Genomic DNA, 16,816 nt, shown 5'->3' on the forward strand with positions numbered 1-16,816 from the left:
AATGTCCGTGACGTCGCACCTCCGCCTGCTAGTCTATGTATAGTCTATCTACACGAACCCATCGACTCGCACACTCCTGACACGATCCCGTCGAACGGAAGCAACCCAGAAGAGAACGAAGCACAAGCCTTTTGGCCGCCCGGTGAAGCTTCGACGACCCAAGTCACAACTCACTCGGGATGATGCAGATCTTCATGAAGACCCTGACGGGCAAGACCATCACGCTGGAGGTGGAGAGCAGCGACACCGCGGACAATGTCAAGGCCAAGATCCAGGACAAGGAAGGAATCCCACCAGCTGGACGACGGTCACACGCTGGCCGACTACAACGTGCAGAAGGAGTCGACGATGCACCTTGTGCTCCGCCTCCACGGCGGCACCACCATCAAGGTCAAGACGCTCACCTGCAAGGAGATCGAGATGGACGTCGAGCCCGCGGACACAGTCAACGGGGTCAAGGAGCACGTCGAGGAGAAGGAGGGCATCCCGCCCGTCTAGCAGAGGCTCGTCTTCGCCGGCAAGCCGATGGTCGACAATAAGACGACACAGGACTACAAGGTCAAGGGCAGCGACGTGCTCCACCTCGCGCTCGCGCTCAGGAGCGGTGCCTGCTAGAGTCTGTGTAAGCTTTTCCACGAGGGTGTAGCTTTGGTTTAATTTGTTACGTACGTTTTTTTTTTGTGTGTGTGTGTGTGTGGGGGGGGGCTATGATTTTGTATGGAACTTTATGAACAATAACGTTTTAGCTTTTTAAAGCCATAATTTATGAGATTACATGTACTCTTTTCCCATCCGTTCATACTCACTCCATCTCAAAATAAGTGTTCTGATTTAGTACCAAATGGTATTAAATAAATGACACTTATTTTGGACAAAGGGAGTATGTTACTACCAGCGATCCACTAAAGCAAAGATATGATATTTTGATTTGAGCCAAACATAGCCTCGCTGTTTGCATAACCTTACTTGCACTAACCTATAAAAGATATGAAATTTTTACCACTAAGGCATGGCGGAGACCATCTGATCAGATCGGATGGACGAGAACTACGCGGGAATGCTGGCAGGCCTTTGGTCGCAAAATAGACCAATTTCGAGTTCGGGCTACGGCCCAGGTTGACTTAGGTTGCTGACCTAAAAAAAAGTTGAATTAGGCCGCAGAAAAATGATTTTGTCCTTTGGATGATTTATCTGCTGGGCCAGAAAGTTAATATGCCACCAATAGGTTTTGGGCCAAGTTATGAAAAAGTTTTTCAGTGTATTTTGTACTATATTAAGAAAATGAATATTATTATGGACTGTTTAAATAAGAAATATGAGCCCAAAATTATGTTGAAAATTACTTTAAGGATGAGAGTGTTTTATAATGTTTTCCTGTGCGTAATTGGCCTAATTATGTTATCAGTCATTTTCTTTATCCTCAGTGCTTTCTAAGTTGTTTGATTTTTTTATTATGTTTATGTACTGAAAATAAATTTAGTTGTGTGATATTATGCTAAAATCATGTTTGAATTTTTTGAATATAATTGAACCAAATTGTATTTAAAAAATTCATGTGGTGTTAATGTTGAATGTCATTTCATGGCATTTTTTTAATGATGATCACCTTTTAGAATCATTTTAATTTCTAAATTCATCTTGTAAAATGGTAAAATTTTCACCACTATGACTCACTAAAATTTCCAAAAAATATTATTTGGAACATTTAGTTTAGTGTGGTGTTTATGTTGATGCCATCCTTGTGGTAATTTTTTAATGATGCGATCATTACCAACGAGAACATGCCACCGCTTCTAGTAAGTACACTATCCTTCAACTGTCCAAAATTTCAACCAAATTGTAGTCAATCTGTTGAAAATGGAACACAAAATATGACGACGAAATCCACGTGGTTTTTGCAGCCCCTGTGGCCTTTCCGTGTTCAATCCAAATTCAAACATGTGAGAAAAACAAGAAGCAAGCAAAAAATGATCCGCGAGTTCTTAGCAAAAGTTATTATACAACTATTGCTGCAGATAAAAAATTCTTTTTTTTTTGGACAAAAAGTCAGCTGATGTAGTACAAAGCATGTGGACAATGTAATCTGCAGAAACTTGCATTCTTATCGTGTTATGGATAAAACCTTAATTTTGTTCACATGTTATTCAGAAGATTTAGAACATGCTAAACCAAATAACAATGCAAGGAACACCAGGCGCGCAGCAAAATGCAACAAGTCGCCTGCATTTTCAATTTTTGCTTTCAGTTGAGTAAATATAGGTGCATTAGCATCACCATGTTCAGAATTATAGGTGCTAGTGAAAATGATTGAAATTTATAGGCAGAGCGTCCGGACGCATCAGCATCGCCATGTTCATAATTCAATCTTTGTCAAAACACATATCATTTTCTGCTGTTGGACTGAAACTTTCAGCAGAATAACGAAACTCAAGTGCTCAAGTCACTGCAAGAACCACCACATTTGTGTCAACACCAGATGCTTCATCTAAGAGAAATGCAGGTAGCAACGGTTAAATAGTGCCCATTGTCAACACACTACAGACTAATGTCGCCATACCACTGATCAAACAGTTTCTGAATATTAGAACCGTGATGCCAACGCAAATATGTTTCTTATATACTGTCTGAAGAACAAACCAAAGTTTAGCTAGCAGAAACACAACAAATGCTGGGTTTTCCTGAACCCATATCTCAACGGAAGGAACTGGGTTCTAATGTCATCGTATCCGAGGCGGCGACGCTTTTGAAGGCGACTTCTAGCTAGGGGTCCTGGCTCTGGTATCTCTCTACTCTGCATCGACATCCGCATACCGCATCGCCGCGTGGGCTGAATTAGCAGAAAAATAGTTAAGAAGTTAGGCATGAGGTTTCACAGATACCGCGACAAGTTTAAATAAGAAGATCAAAAGGAAAGCTGAAGTACAAAACCTCAAAACAATGTAATGTGTTGTGGAACAGAACCTGAATTTTGCCCAAGCGTTACGGTTACAGTAGGCTAAAAAACAGAAATAATCTTCTCTATGAAGCTGAACTAGGCAGACCGAACTTGGGTTTTCAACTTCAGAAGTTTTCCACTAGCGGCGTATGGTATTAAATTGAAGAACTGAATCATCTGAATCAAAGCACAATAGTTGCAATACCAAGGTTCAGTGTGGATTTTTGACTTATGAAATGATTTCACCCCAACAAACAACTAGCTTCAGACAGCCTTCTAGCATAATGCCGTGCCTGTTGAACACCTACTGACTTGATTCAGCAACTTTTACTGATGTCTAGGAGTATAATCCTACAGCAGTTCAGATTCATCCCTGAAACAGATTAGTAGCAAAAGTTTTTCAGACTACTACGTAATTTCGAACACTGTTTTCCAAGCACGGGCAGATGAGCACTCAACTTAAATGACTGAAACCCCAAAAAACATCCGGACAAGATCAAGACTGCTGCAAATAAGAGTTTCTTGTCAAAGGAGAAGAGCAGGAAGTTGAGGGTATGCATGGAGGGGCTCTCACTGGGCGTCTCGGTGATGGCGATGGCGATGTGGAGGCTCTGGCGGCTGTTGGGCAGGTCGACGACGAGCGGGAAAAGCCGGGCATCACGTGTGGGGAGGCACATGACGATGTCGTCGGCGCCCAAGTTTGCAAGGAGGCCCACGCCCAGGCCCAGCCGCCTGGCCAGCTCCTCCCTGAGGCAGAACACGGATCTCCCCCTGAACACGATGGTGCCGCTGGCGAGGAGGTCCCCGTGGAAGCTCCTCCACGCGTACGTGATCACCCGCGACGGCACCATGGCGGCGGGGAAGGGAAGCTGCAATACGAACTTGAGATGGGGAAGCCAAAGAAGGCGCAAATTCGGCAAGAACACAGCCAAGAATTTGCGATATCTGCGTCTGCGACTGAAATTAACTCGGGAAGAATCAAGAAGCGGGCATGGCGGACACGGACTCACCCCAGTCGGAGGTGGAAGGGGAGGCATGGCCTCCCTCGCGGGGACGTGCTCCACGGCCCAGTGCATCATCGTGCTGACTCGATGGATGTCGCTGATGTAATCGACGCTGGCGCCGTCGTTCCAGGGGAGGTACCTCCCGTTGGCGCGGAGGAAGCGGCCGTTGAAGTGCTGGAGCAGGACCTCGTCCCCGGAGTCCGACAGGATGGCCAGCCAAACGAGTGCGGTCTCATCCGTATGGTTGTAGTTGCGCTGCTCGACGCGGAGCCCGCGGTGGCCGAGCGGCGCCGGCGCGGTCGCGGAGGCGGCGAGGTAGCGGCCGTAGGCGGCGCTGTGGAGGTGAAGGTAGTGCACGTCGTCACCCTCGACCAGATGGACCGCCCAGGCCACGTTCATCGAATCCCGGCGGCCGTGGAGGGAGACGCCGTGGCCGTCCTCGTCGGCGTGCAGGTACGCGCCGCGCACGGGGCTGCGCAGCCGCACGTGGTGGCCGTGATGGAACTGATCCATCGGTCGCCGGCGCCTCTGGAGAGCAGGGAAGGATAGGTGGGGATGGTGACGGCGGGTTCTTGGTTTCTTGGCGCTCCGGCGAGTCGGCGACGGGGAGAGGATGAGAAGCGAAAGCTGTTGGTCAAGACGGTTATGTTCGGGCGCCAAGGCCGAGTATTTCAAGAAGCCGTCAGCAGGTGGGTTTGCGGGCTTTTGGGCCTAGGAATTCCATCCAGCGGCCCGCATGCCAAGATCAACTTCCAACAAGAGTGTCGCCCATCATGAATCGATGGCCACGCGGCTCTGTCTCGAACACCCCTAATAAAACAAAAAAGGCTCTGTCTCGAACAGAAAAAACCCTGTGTTTTTTCTACAGATGAATATTTTTAGATTCTTATTGAAAAAATTCATGAAGTTGAAAAAGATCATGAATTTTAAGAAAAAAAGTTCATGAATTTTAGAAAGCTCACCAATTTCGCCTCCAGGCTACGGCCTGGTTTGACTCTATATCTATGGTAGTAGAAAATGGTTTTCCTTTTGGGTGAATTTATTTGTTGGGCCAGTTAAGTTAATATATAACACTGATAGGTTTTGGGCCGAGTTATGAAAATGTTTTTTAGTGTATTTTATGTTATATTATGAAAATGTAAATTATTTATGCACTATTCAAATGAGAAATATGAGCCCAAATTTATGTTGAAAGTTACTTTAATGATGAGAGAATTTTTGTAATATTTTTCCGTGGGTTATAATGGGCCTAATTATGGTATCAGTCATTTGCAGATGGCCCAAGACGCGGTGCTCACTAGAGCGGTGATGAGGAGGAAAAAATGGCCGGGAAACCCTGTGTGTTCCTTCTGTAACAATATTGAAACTGTGTCCCACCCATTCTTTACGTGTCCTGTGGCGCGTGTTGCCTGGAGGGCAGTTGGAGTTGTGTTGGGGACTGACTTATGCCCAAATAACACCTGGCAATTCTATGTGTGGTGTAATATGTTCCTACCCAATGAAACTAGATTTTATACGGTTGGTTTGGCGGCAGTAACTTGGGCTATTTGGCTTGCGCGTAATAAGGCTACTTTTGAAAAACAATTGATCAATTCTCCTTTTGAGATTGTGTATTAGGCTTGTTCGTTTCTCTTGTATTGGGCAGGTCTTCAGCCGGTGGAAGAAGTGGCAAGATTGCGACTCGGAGCTGACATGATTAGAGCGAGCACAACCAAGTTGATGGCAATGTGTGAAGGGGCCAGGCGCGCAACGGGAGACGAGGGTGAGGTGTTCTCTGGATGATGCTGCTGCTGTGCTCTACATTCTGCCTTGGTTGTGATAGGGGGCGTTGTGCTAGGGTCTAAGTCTCAGGCTCCACTGTTAGGAAACTTTTGAAGTCTACATGCTTTTGTTCTTCTGGCACCTCGTGTTTGTGCCTTTTCCCCTGGTTTGTAATAGCTAGATTCAAACTAAGTAGGTGCTGTCAGGTTTTCGCCCCATGGTGCTCGTTTCGATGGCGGGCGAGCACAGTGGGTTTCCTGGCAGTGCGTTGAACTCGCTGCTCCTCTTTCCTTGCTTGGCTGTATTGGAGACTGTTGTATTTCCGTTTATCTTAAATGGAAAGGGGTACGCCCGGTTCAAAAAAAAATTATTTATCTTTAGTGCTTTCTAAATTGTTTCAGTTTTTTCTGTGTTTATGCATTGAAAATAAATCTAGTTGTCTGATGGTATTATGCTAAAATCATGTTTGATTTTTTTGAGTACGGTCGAACCAATTGGAAAATGTATTAAAAATTCAAGTGGCATTAATGTTAAATGTCATTTCATGGCAATTTTTTAATGATGATCACCTTTTAGCATCATTTTAATGTCAAAATTCATCTTGTAAAATGATATATATTCACCATTATTACTCACTTACTAAATTTTCCAAAAAAATATTATTTGGAATATTTAGTTTAGTGTGGTGTTTATGTTGATGCCATCCTTGTGGTATTTTTTTAATGATGTGATCATTATCAACGAGCACATGTCACCTTAAGGAAATGTTGATTTTCGTTTGGTTTGGTTTTCCACACCGCACCAGGGATGGCAATGGGTACCCATTACCCGAGTACCATGCGGGTAAAAACCCTATTAGGGTAAGGGTATGGGACATAAATTTACCCATGGGTACTTAAATGGGAAAATATGATACCCATGGGGTAGAGAGGGTACGGGTATGGGATCATATAATCAATGCCCGTGTACCCATGTACCCATTTAAAATGTTGACAAGTGGGTTTTCTTTAATATCCTAACATATTAACTTTCCCCCCTAAACATGCTAGGTAAAAACCTCTAATGTGCAGTCAAATTATCTCTATCTTTTCATGATTTTGTGAAATTAAAGTGTATGACCATGTGTTGTTATTTATGATTATGTGTTGTTTAACATTTTTATATGGTTCTTTATAGGCAAGTATTTTTTTGTTTATGAGAATGTGTTGTTGTACATTGTTGTTTAAAATGTATTGCTATTAATAATTTATGATTATATGTTGATTTCTACAACTATTTTCTGTTAAATTTGATGTGTTGTAAATGTGGGTATTTTTACCCACGGGTACCCATATACCCTGTCGGGTGATGTGTATGGGAAAAAGTTTTATCCTTGACAGGTATGGGTATGGGTGATAGGTAAGTTTAGGGTGGACGGGTAAGGTTATGGGGGCTCCACCCGTACCCATACCCTGCGGGTGCCATCCCCTATGCACCATGCGGCACAATATGTTTGGCCGACATGCCTAAGGGGCAAAATTAATGTTTTCTGATGGTGCATTTTATCCTATTGAATGTACTGTAGAACTAGAATGACGTTGACAAAATTATGGTCGATTCTCTAAACTAGCTTGCTCCAGAATAAGTATAATAGAGCGTGACTCGCTTCTATTACTGAATACTCCCTCCGTCTTAAAATAAGTGTCTCAACTTAATTATAACTTTGTACTAAAGTTAGTATAAAGTTTAGACACTTATTTTGGGATGGAGGAAGTATAAACTAGCTACAGTTGGTAAGTTATTTGTCGAGTGATTAGAGATAAGTTTACGAGGCGAATATTCTTTTCCCTGGTTAAAATGTCATCACAAAGGGAGCTGACGTCGACTCAAGAAGCCGGTCCATAAAAGTTACAGTCTTGAATGTAAGCAGTCCAATACTGAACAAACACTTGTTCCAAAAACGGCGTGGCAAGGCGCTCAACCGCTTCTAGTAAGTACACTATCTTTCAACTGTCCAAATTCAATCAAACTGTAGCCAATCTGTTGAAAATGGAACACAAAATTTGACGACGAAATCCACGCGATTTTTACAACCCCTGCGACCTTTCTGTGTTCCATCCAAACTCAAACATGTGAGAAAAACAAGAAGCAAGCAAAAGATGCTCCGCAATTGCTTACCGGAAGTTGTTATACAACTATTGCAGCAGATAAAGAATTTCTTAATTTTATTAAACAAAAGTCAGCTGATGTACAAAGCACGCGAACAATGTAATCTGCAGAAACTAGCATTCTTATAGTGCTATGGGATAAAACCTAAATTTCGTTCACATGTTATTCAGAAGATTTACAACATGCTAAACCAAATATACAATGCAAGGAACACCAGGTGCGCAGCAAAAGGCAGCAAGCGCCGGCATTTTCAATTTTTGCTTTCAGTTGAGTAAATACAGGTGCATTAGCATATGACTGAAACTTGAGGCAGAGTGTCCGGGCGCATCAGCATCGCCATCTTCAGAATTCGATCTTTGACAAAACACAAAATTCATTTTCTGCTGATGGACTGAAACTTTCAGCAGCATAACGGAACTCAAGTGCTCAAGTAACTGCAAGAACCACCACATTTGTGTCTCTGTCAACACCACATGCTTCATCTAAGAGAAATGCAGGTAGCAACGTTAAACTAGTGGCCATTGTCAACACATTACAGACTAATGTCGCCGCATCATTGTTCAATCAGTTTCTGAATATTAGAACAGTGATGCCAACGCAAATATGTTTCTTATATACTGTCTGGAGAACAAACCAAAGTTTAGCTAGCAGAAACACAACAAATGCTGGGTTTTCCTGAACCCATATCTCAACGGAAGGAACTGGGTTCTAATGTCATCGTATCCGAGGCGGCGACGCTTTTGAAGGCGACTTCTAGCTAGGGGTCCTGGCTCTGGTATCTCTCTACTCTGCATCGACATCCGCGAACCGCAGCGCCGCGTGGGCTGAATTAGCAGAAAAATAGTTAAGCAGTTAGGCATGAAGTGTCACAGGTACTGCGACAAGTTTAAATAAGAAGATAAAAAAGGAAAGCTGATGTACAAAACCTCAAAACAAGCTGATGTCACAGGTACTCGAAACAGATACAGTGGGCTAAAAACAGAAATCATTATCTTCTCTGTGAAGCTGAACTAGGCAGACCGAACTGATTTGGGTTTTCAAGTTCAGAAGTTTTCCACTAACGGCATATATGGTATTAAATTGAAGAACTGAATCATCTGAATTAAAGCACAATAGTTTTCCATATCAAGGTTCAGTGTGGATTTTTAAATTATGAAATGATTTTCACCCCAACAAACAACCTTCTTTCTAGTATAATGTCGTGCCTGTTGGGCACCTACTGGTTTGATTCAGCAACTTTTACTGATGTCTATAATCCTACATCAGTTCAGATTCCTAACTGAAACAGATTAGCAGCAAAAGTTTTTTCAGACTCTGTTTTCCAAGCACTCAGCTGAAATTAAAATCCGGACAAGATCAAGACTGCTATGGGAAATAAGAGTTTCTTGCCAAATTAAAGGAGAAGAACAGGAAGTTGAGGATATGGTGGAGGGGCTCTCACCAAGCGTGTCGGTGATGGTGATGGCGATGTGGAGGCACCGGCGGCTGTTGGGCAGGTCGACGAGGAGCGGGAAAAGCCGGCCGTCACGTGTGGGGAGGCACATGACGATGTCGTCGACGCCCAAGTTTGCAAGGGCAAGGGCGCCCACGGCCAGCCGCCCGGCCAGCTCCTCCCTCAGGCGGAACATGGACCTCCCCCTGAACACGATGGAGCCGTTGACGAGGAGGTCCCTGTGGTAGCTCCTCCACGAGTATGTGATCACCCGCGACCGCACCATGGCGGCGGGGAAGGTAAACTGCACGCAGTTGAGCCGCAAAGAACCATCTCATTGTCATCAGGAGATCAATCAAATGCGAATTTGAGATGAGGAAGCCAAAGAAGGCGCAAATTTGGCAAGAACAGAGCCAAGAATTGCTCCCAATTCGCGCAGATTCGGGAAGAATCAAGAAGCGGGCATGCATGGCGGGCTCACTCACCCCGGTCGGAGGTGGCGGAAGGGGAGGCATGGTGTCCCTGGCGGGGACGTGCTCCACGACCCAGTGCATCATCGTGCTGGCGTGGTGGATGTCGCTGATGTACTCGACGCTGGCGCCGTTGATCCAGGGGAGGTACCTCCCGTTGGCGCGGAGGAAGCCGCCGTTGAAGTGCTGGAGCAGGACCTCGTTCCCGGAGTCCGACAGGACGGCCAGCAAAACGAGCTCGGTCACCTCCGTGTAGTCGAAGTTGCGCTGCTCGACGCGGAGCCCGCGGTGGCCGAGCGGCGCCGGCGCGGTCGTGGAGGAGGCGAGGTAGGCCGTAGGCGGCGCTGTGGAGGTGCAGGTTACCCTCGACCAAATGAACCGCCCAGGCTACGTTCATCGAATCCCGGCGGTGGTGGAGGGAGACGCCTTGGCCGTCCTCGTCGGCGTGCAGGTACGCGCCGCGCACGGGGTTGCGCAGCCGCACGTGGTGGCCGTGATGGAACTGATCCATCTGTTGCAGGCCGGTGCCGCTGGGGAGCGGAGGCGCGCGGCGGAGAGGGAAATCGAGCGGGGAAGGAGGGGCGGGGATGGTGATGGTGGGTTCTTGGTTTCTTGGAGCTCCGGCGACGGGGAGAAGATGAGAAGCGCCAAGGCGAAGTATTTCAAGATGCCTGAGCAGCCGTCGCCTTGCTCACCTTTCGGCCCCAGGTGGGTTTCCGGGCTTTTGGGCCTAGGAAATCCATCCAGCACGCCTAATCATCCATGCTATTTTTCATGTAACATATGGTAAGCAATTTAAACAATTCAATTCAAAAAAAAAGTAACCCCGAATTGTAGCCGGGAGGGACTCTCTCTTAATTATCCTTGATCAATAAAGCGCGATATTTCTCAAAAAAAAATTTGTCCACGCGTCTCGGTCTCGAAGGGAAAAACCCATGTGTTTTTTCTTGAGAATGAAATGAAGGATCCCGGTGCGTTGGGGCTGTGGGTATCGCTCAAGACCCCACTGATAAGTTGCTAGCCCATTGGTCTGTATGGCTGCTATGTGGGCTCTTAGCATTAGTCGATAGTTATCCAGCTCTCCCCGTCTCTCTCTCGGGAGCTCCTATTTAGCGCTTCGAACGTCGGGTGGCCGAACCAGCACTCACGCATGCCGTCCATGTCGACGGACCCAACTGTGCCAGTTGTTCCTCACTCGACTGCTCCCCGTCCTTCGTTCGTTCGGGTGACAGGTCAACTTGTCGACCGATTGACTTCTGCGAGAAAAGAATTTAGAAAAATTTGTAAAATAAAAAAAGGTTTAAAAATCTTGAATTTGATTTTCATTTGAAAAAGTTCAACAGCAAAAATATCGTGGATCTTAAAAAAGTTGATTTGCAAAACATGTTCATGAATATGATTTTTTTGAAAAAAATCATGAAATTTTAAAAATGTTCATGGATTTGAAAAAAGTTCATCGATTTTGAAACAAAAGTTCACAGATTTGAAAAAAGTTAAAAGATTTTTAAAAAAGTTCACATATTTGAAAAAAAACATGAATTTGAGACATTTTTATCAATTTGAAAAAGTCCATGAATTTAAGAAAAAAAATCATGAATTTTAGAAAAGTCCACGAATTTGGAAAAGCAAAAAAACCATGAAAACTAAATGAAAAACAATTTGACCAAAAAACAACATAAATGGGCTGCCTCGTTTCAGTCGGGGGGGGGGGGGGGGTGTTTGCGCCGCGTACCCGAATACACTCTATTTGGCATTGAAGGCGCCAAATAGGATCCAAGCTCTCTTTTCGGCCATCCTTCCTCTTCGTCCATAATTTCAAGTCACTGCTATCTCCCCTCAAACCCCGAAACCCTTTGACATGCGCGTGGCCTAACTCCTTGGTGGAGATGATGGTCCATTGTGGGATGCCTCCTCCATGAGCACGACACTACTACTTGGTGGCGACGGGGTTGTAAGTGCATCTAGTGCCCCTTAATGATTTTGATGTATTGAAGACTTATAGGTTAAGGGACTGATGCGTTTGTGAGTGTACACAGGTCTATAAGTCTATGAGGAGTTTGATATTTACAGAGAAAGTCGACCCCTAAAAATGAATGTCTTCAACTAAAGACTTTGGATTTCTGAAGACTTTGAAAGTGAAGAAATTGGTGTGACCGTGAAGACTTGATATTCATGCGAGGAATATGAAGCGTGAAGACTTTTGTTTTCATAGTTTTATTTTATCTTTCTTGAGTCATAGGAAACACCGTACTGTTAAAGGGGGTCGAGGAAAAACTAAGGAAAAGTTTCCAAGTGATGCTCATCTCAAAATCCTACACCTACCAATCCTTTCGAGTGAAGCCATTGGAAATCTCATGCAGTTCAGTCAATTTCTTCAGTGACAAAGACGAAGTTCTTCTGGTCTCTGAGGAATTTGCTCTGACTAAGGAGTTAGGAATTCGCTAGTGCGGATTGCCTACAAGTGAGGAACATGATAGCCCTGAGGAATTTGATAGTCAAATTTCCGACCGTTGTTGTGCTATGCGCTGATAATCCCCAAGTGCAGGGAATCATCGTAGCAATTCCCAAAGGTGGAATTGATAAGTATGGAGTGTCGAACCCACAAGGAGCTAAAGGTAAGATCAATATTCTCTCAAGTCCTATCTGCCACTCATACGACTCTACGTATACCGAACGTTTGCTTCCAACTAGAAACGAGAAATAAAACTACGTTGTGGGTATGAAAAGGATAACTTTGCATGATACCGGAGAGCTAAAATATAAAAGTAGGTGCTGTTATCATAAAGTTAGAATATATTACTAAATAATATAAATAGCGAGTGTGGAATAATGATAGATCGGTGTGCGGAATTGTCCTAGGCAATTGTTAACAAGACCGATAGTCGTCATTGAAATTTCATATGAGGGAGAGGCATAAGCTAACATACTTTCCCTTCTTGGATCATATGCACTTATGGTTGGAACTCTAGCAAGCATCTGCAACTACTAAAGATCATTAAGGTATAACCCAACCTTAGCATTAAAGCATCAAGTCCCCTTTATCCCATACGCAACAACCCCCTTACTCGGGTTTAAGCTTCTGTCACTCTAGCAACCCACTATAAGCGAATCATTAACGTATTGCAACACCCTACAGCGGGAATCCCTCACGCTTGCGCGACACGGTTGGCACCATAGAACAGCACCAAAATAAAACATACAACTCATACCAATCTAGATCATCAATCAACCCAAAGACAAAGGATATCTACTCAAAACATCATAGGATGGCAACACATCATTGGATCATAATATGTGGCATAAAGCACCATGTTCAAGTAGGGATTACAGCGGGGTGCGGGAGAGTGTACCGCGTAAAATAGATGAGGATGGTGATGTTGATGAAGACGATCACCAATGCGATGATTCCCCTTCCGATGGCACTCCGGCGCCACCGAGAGAGAGGAGGAGAGGTTCTCCCCCTTGTGCTTCCTCCTCCTTGGCCTCCCCCCTAGATGGGGAGAGGTTCTTCCTCTGGTCCTTGGCCTTCATGGCGATGATGGCCCCTCCGGGATCCTCCTCCATGGCCTCCGGTGATGATGGCCCCCTCCGGCAGGGTGCCAGAGAGGGCCTAGATTGATTTCTCGTGGCTACAGAGGCTTGCAGCGACGGAACTTCCGATCTAGGTTATTTTCTGGAGGTTTCTGTATTTATAGGATTTTTTGGCGTTGGTTTCACGTCAGGGGGGTCTCCGAGTCGTCCACGAGGCAGGGGCCCACGCCCAGGGGGGTGGGCGCGCCCCCCACCCTCGTGGACAGCCCGGGACTCTTCTGACCCAATTCTTTTACTCCAGAGGCTTCTTTTGGTCCATAAAAAATCATCAAAAATTGGCATGTCAATTGGATTCCGTTTGGTATTCCTTTTCTATTAAACTCAAAAACAAGGAAAAAACAGAAACTGGCACTGGGCTGTAGGTTAATAGGTTAGTCCCAAAAATCATATAAAATAGCATATAAAACATCTAAGATGGATAATATAATAGCATGAATACTTCATAAATTATAGATACGTTGGAGACGTATCAGCATCCCCAAGCTTAATTCCTGCTCGTCCTCGTGTAGGTAAATGATAAAAGAAATAATTTATGAAGTGTGAATGCTAGCAAGTGCATAAGTTTGATCAATGATAATTCCAATCACCTTTTCTAGCATGATTATATATCATAACAGTAGCTCAACTCATAAAACTTCTCATGATCAAGTAACAAGCTATTCACATGTTAAATTATAGATCATAAACTTTCTTGAAAACTAACAAACCGTGCTCTTAGTCATCAAACAATTGCAATTCATCTCATTTTCGGGAAGGGTCTATGTAAGAGCCTTGATTCAGCAAACTCCACATACTCAACTATCATTTAATCTTTCACAATTGCTAACACTCATGTGATATTTATGGGTTCAAAGTTTTATTCAGACACAAAGAAAGATAGGGGCTTATAGTTTCGCCTCCCAACCTTTTACCTCAAGGGTAATGTCAACAATAATAACTCATGAAAACCTACATCCAAGTGGATACATATGTCCGGATCGCTCCAACACAAAGTGCTTGCCAAAGGAAAAAGTGTAAAAAGGAAAGGTGATGATCACAGTGACTCTTGTATAACGGTAGAAGATAAAAGTAAAAGATAGGCCCCTCGCAGAGGGAAGCAGAGGTTGCCATGCACTTTTATGATTGGATGCACAAAATCTTAATGCAAAAGAACGTCACTTTATATTGCCCCTTGTGATAAAGACCTTTATTATGCAGTCCATCGCTTTTTATTACTTCCCTATCACAAGTTTGTATAAAGCTTATTTTCTTCGCACTAATAGATCATACATATTTAGAGAGCAATTTTTATTGCATGCACCGATGACAACTTACTTGAAGGATCTTACTCAATCCATAGGTAGGTATGGTGGACTCTCATGGCATAACTAGTTTAAGGAATGTTTGGAAGCACAAGTAGTATTTCTACTTGGTGCAAAGAATTTGGCTAGCATGAGAGGGAAAGGCAAGCCCAACATGTTGGATGATCCAAGACAATATAATGTTTCGGATATAGGAAAACATAACCCATTAAGTTGTCTTCCTTGTCCAACATCAACCTTTTAGCATGTCATATTTTAATGAGTTCTCACAATTACAAAAGATGTCCATGATAGTGTATTTATATGTGAAATCTCTCTCCCTTCAATATTCTTTCATGAATTGTTCAAGTGACCAATACAATGTTTGCTAACCTTTAATAAATTTATCACCTCTACTTCTTATATGTGAAGTCATTACTCCCCATGGGATAAGCATATGAAACATATATAATTTCAGATTTATGATATTAAATTCATTCAACCATTTACTCATAGGATAAATGTGAAGCACATGAATAAATGACAAACTACTCCAAAAGATATAAGTGGAGAACACTGAGTAGTTAACTAGCCATGGGAGGATTCTTTTTCGTTCAAGATTTCAGATCCAATGATTTTATTCAAACAGCAAGTAAAATTGAAAATACGCTCCAAGCAAAACACATATCATGTGACGAATAAAAATATAGCTCCGAGTAAGGTATACCGATAGTTTTGAAGACGAAAGAGGGGATGCCTTCCGGGGCATCCCCAAGCTTAGGCGCTTGAGTCTTCCTTGAATATTACCTTGGGGTGCCTTGGGCATCCCCAAGCTTAGGTTCTTTCCACTTCTTATTCTCCTCATATCGATATCTCACCCAAAGCTTGAAAACTTCAATCACACAAAACTTAACGGAACTTCGTGAGATAGGTTAGTATGATAAAGAGTAAACCATTCACTTTGGTACTGTCAAAGACAAAGTTCATAATTTTTCTCACACAATTCCTACTGTACCATATCATTTCTACAATTTATATTGAGAAATATAAGCCGTAGAAACTAGAAAACAAGCGAACTATGCAATGGAAACAGAATCTGTCAGAAACAGAACAGTCTGTAATGATTTGAAGAGCAACCATACTTCTGCTACTCCAAAAATTATGAAATAAATTGGTGGACATGAGGAATTTGTCTATTAATCTTCTGCAGAAAGAATCAACTCAAAATCACTCTTCTGTAAAAAATGGTAGCTAATCCCGTGAGCGCAAAGTTTCTGTTTTTTACAGCAAGATCACATTAACTCTCACCCAAGTCTTCCCAAAGGTCTTACTTGGCACTTTATTGAAACAAAAAGCTATAAAACATGATTACTACAGTAGCTTAATCATGTAAACACACAAAAACAGTAAGGGTAAATATTGGGTTGTCTCCCAACAAGCGCTTTTCTTTAATGCCTTTTAGCTAGGAATGATGATTTCAATGATGCTCACATAAAAGAAAAGAATTGAAACATAAACAGAGCATCATGAAGAATATGACTAGCACATTTAAATCTAACCCACTTCCTATGCCTAGGGATTTTGTGAGCACATAATTTATAGGAACAAGAATCAACTAGCATAGGAAGGCAAAACAAGTATAACTTCAAAACTTTAAGCACATAGAGAGGAAACTCGGTATTATTGCAACTCCTACAAGCATGTATTCCTCCCTTATAATAATTTTCAGTAGCATCATGAATGATTTCAACAATATAACCATCACATAAAGCATTCTTTTCATGATCTACAAGCATAGAAATTTTTCTACTCTCCACATAAGCAAAATTCTTCTCATTCGGAATAGTGGGATCACTAATTCCTAAAGTTGACACTCTTCCAAACCCGCTTTAGATGATAGTATTATTCATTCCAAAAGATATAAGTGAAATTCATGGAGCATTCTACAATTAATATAGACTAACCAATATCCAAGCTCAAAATATATAAGTGAAGCACACGAAGCATTCTATAAAACCATAGTCAAAAGATTTAAGTGAAGCACAAAGAGCAATTCTATAAGATCATACTTAAAAGATATAAGTGAAGCACATGAAGTATTCTATAAATAAATGAAGGGCTATATCATGCTAGCATGGTTCTTAAAGGAAAAACAAGAACACAAATGACACAAATCATGTGAACAAAAAAACCCG

The 16,816-nt window shown here is 43.1% G+C and overlaps 2 protein-coding genes and 1 pseudogene across 2 annotated transcripts; 1 reads left to right on the forward strand and 2 right to left on the reverse strand.

Annotated features, from left to right (window-relative positions):
• Window positions 1-182: 182 nt before the first annotated feature.
• Window positions 183-16,816, forward strand: part of LOC123171269 (ubiquitin-NEDD8-like protein RUB2) — a 73,739-nt pseudogene continuing 57,105 nt past the window's right edge.
• On the reverse strand, window positions 2,554-4,702 carry LOC123167707 (uncharacterized). Its single transcript, XM_044585563.1, has 3 exons — window positions 3,946-4,702; window positions 3,510-3,804; window positions 2,554-2,827 (listed from the first exon to the last, which is right to left on the reverse strand). Exons 1-3 carry the CDS (start codon window positions 4,450-4,452, stop codon window positions 2,787-2,789), a joined length of 843 nt encoding a protein of 280 aa, XP_044441498.1. The 5' UTR covers window positions 4,453-4,702; the 3' UTR covers window positions 2,554-2,786.
• Window positions 8,445-10,424, reverse strand: LOC123167708 (uncharacterized). The gene is made up of 3 exons (XM_044585564.1): window positions 9,766-10,424; window positions 9,290-9,584; window positions 8,445-8,672 (listed from the first exon to the last, which is right to left on the reverse strand). The coding sequence occupies exons 1-3, from the start codon at window positions 9,835-9,837 to the stop codon at window positions 8,632-8,634; spliced, it is 408 nt and encodes a 135-aa protein (XP_044441499.1). The 5' UTR covers window positions 9,838-10,424; the 3' UTR covers window positions 8,445-8,631.

The sequence above is a fragment of the Triticum aestivum genome, chromosome 7D (genome assembly GCF_018294505.1).
Source record: "Triticum aestivum cultivar Chinese Spring chromosome 7D, IWGSC CS RefSeq v2.1, whole genome shotgun sequence".
Taxonomy (NCBI): Eukaryota; Viridiplantae; Streptophyta; class Magnoliopsida; order Poales; family Poaceae; genus Triticum; species Triticum aestivum.

Excerpts from the sequence above, each read along its gene's own strand:
- LOC123167707 (XM_044585563.1), bottom strand. The coding sequence starts at position 4,452 with ATGGATCAGTTCCATCACGGCCACCACGTGCGGCTGCGCAGCCCCGTG. Across the intron at positions 3,805-3,945 it reads CCCTTCCACCTCCGACTGGG|CTTCCCTTCCCCGCCGCCAT; the intron begins GTGAGTCCGTGT and ends TTCGTATTGCAG. Across the intron at positions 2,828-3,509 it reads CGCCATCACCGAGACGCCCA|CCCACGCGGCGATGCGGTAT; the intron begins GTGAGAGCCCCT and ends CTGCTAATTCAG.
- LOC123167708 (XM_044585564.1), bottom strand. The coding sequence starts at position 9,837 with ATGATGCACTGGGTCGTGGAGCACGTCCCCGCCAGGGACACCATGCCT. Across the intron at positions 9,585-9,765 it reads TTCCGCCACCTCCGACCGGG|TTTACCTTCCCCGCCGCCAT; the intron begins GTGAGTGAGCCC and ends AACTGCGTGCAG. Across the intron at positions 8,673-9,289 it reads CACCATCACCGACACGCTTG|CCCACGCGGCGCTGCGGTTC; the intron begins GTGAGAGCCCCT and ends CTGCTAATTCAG.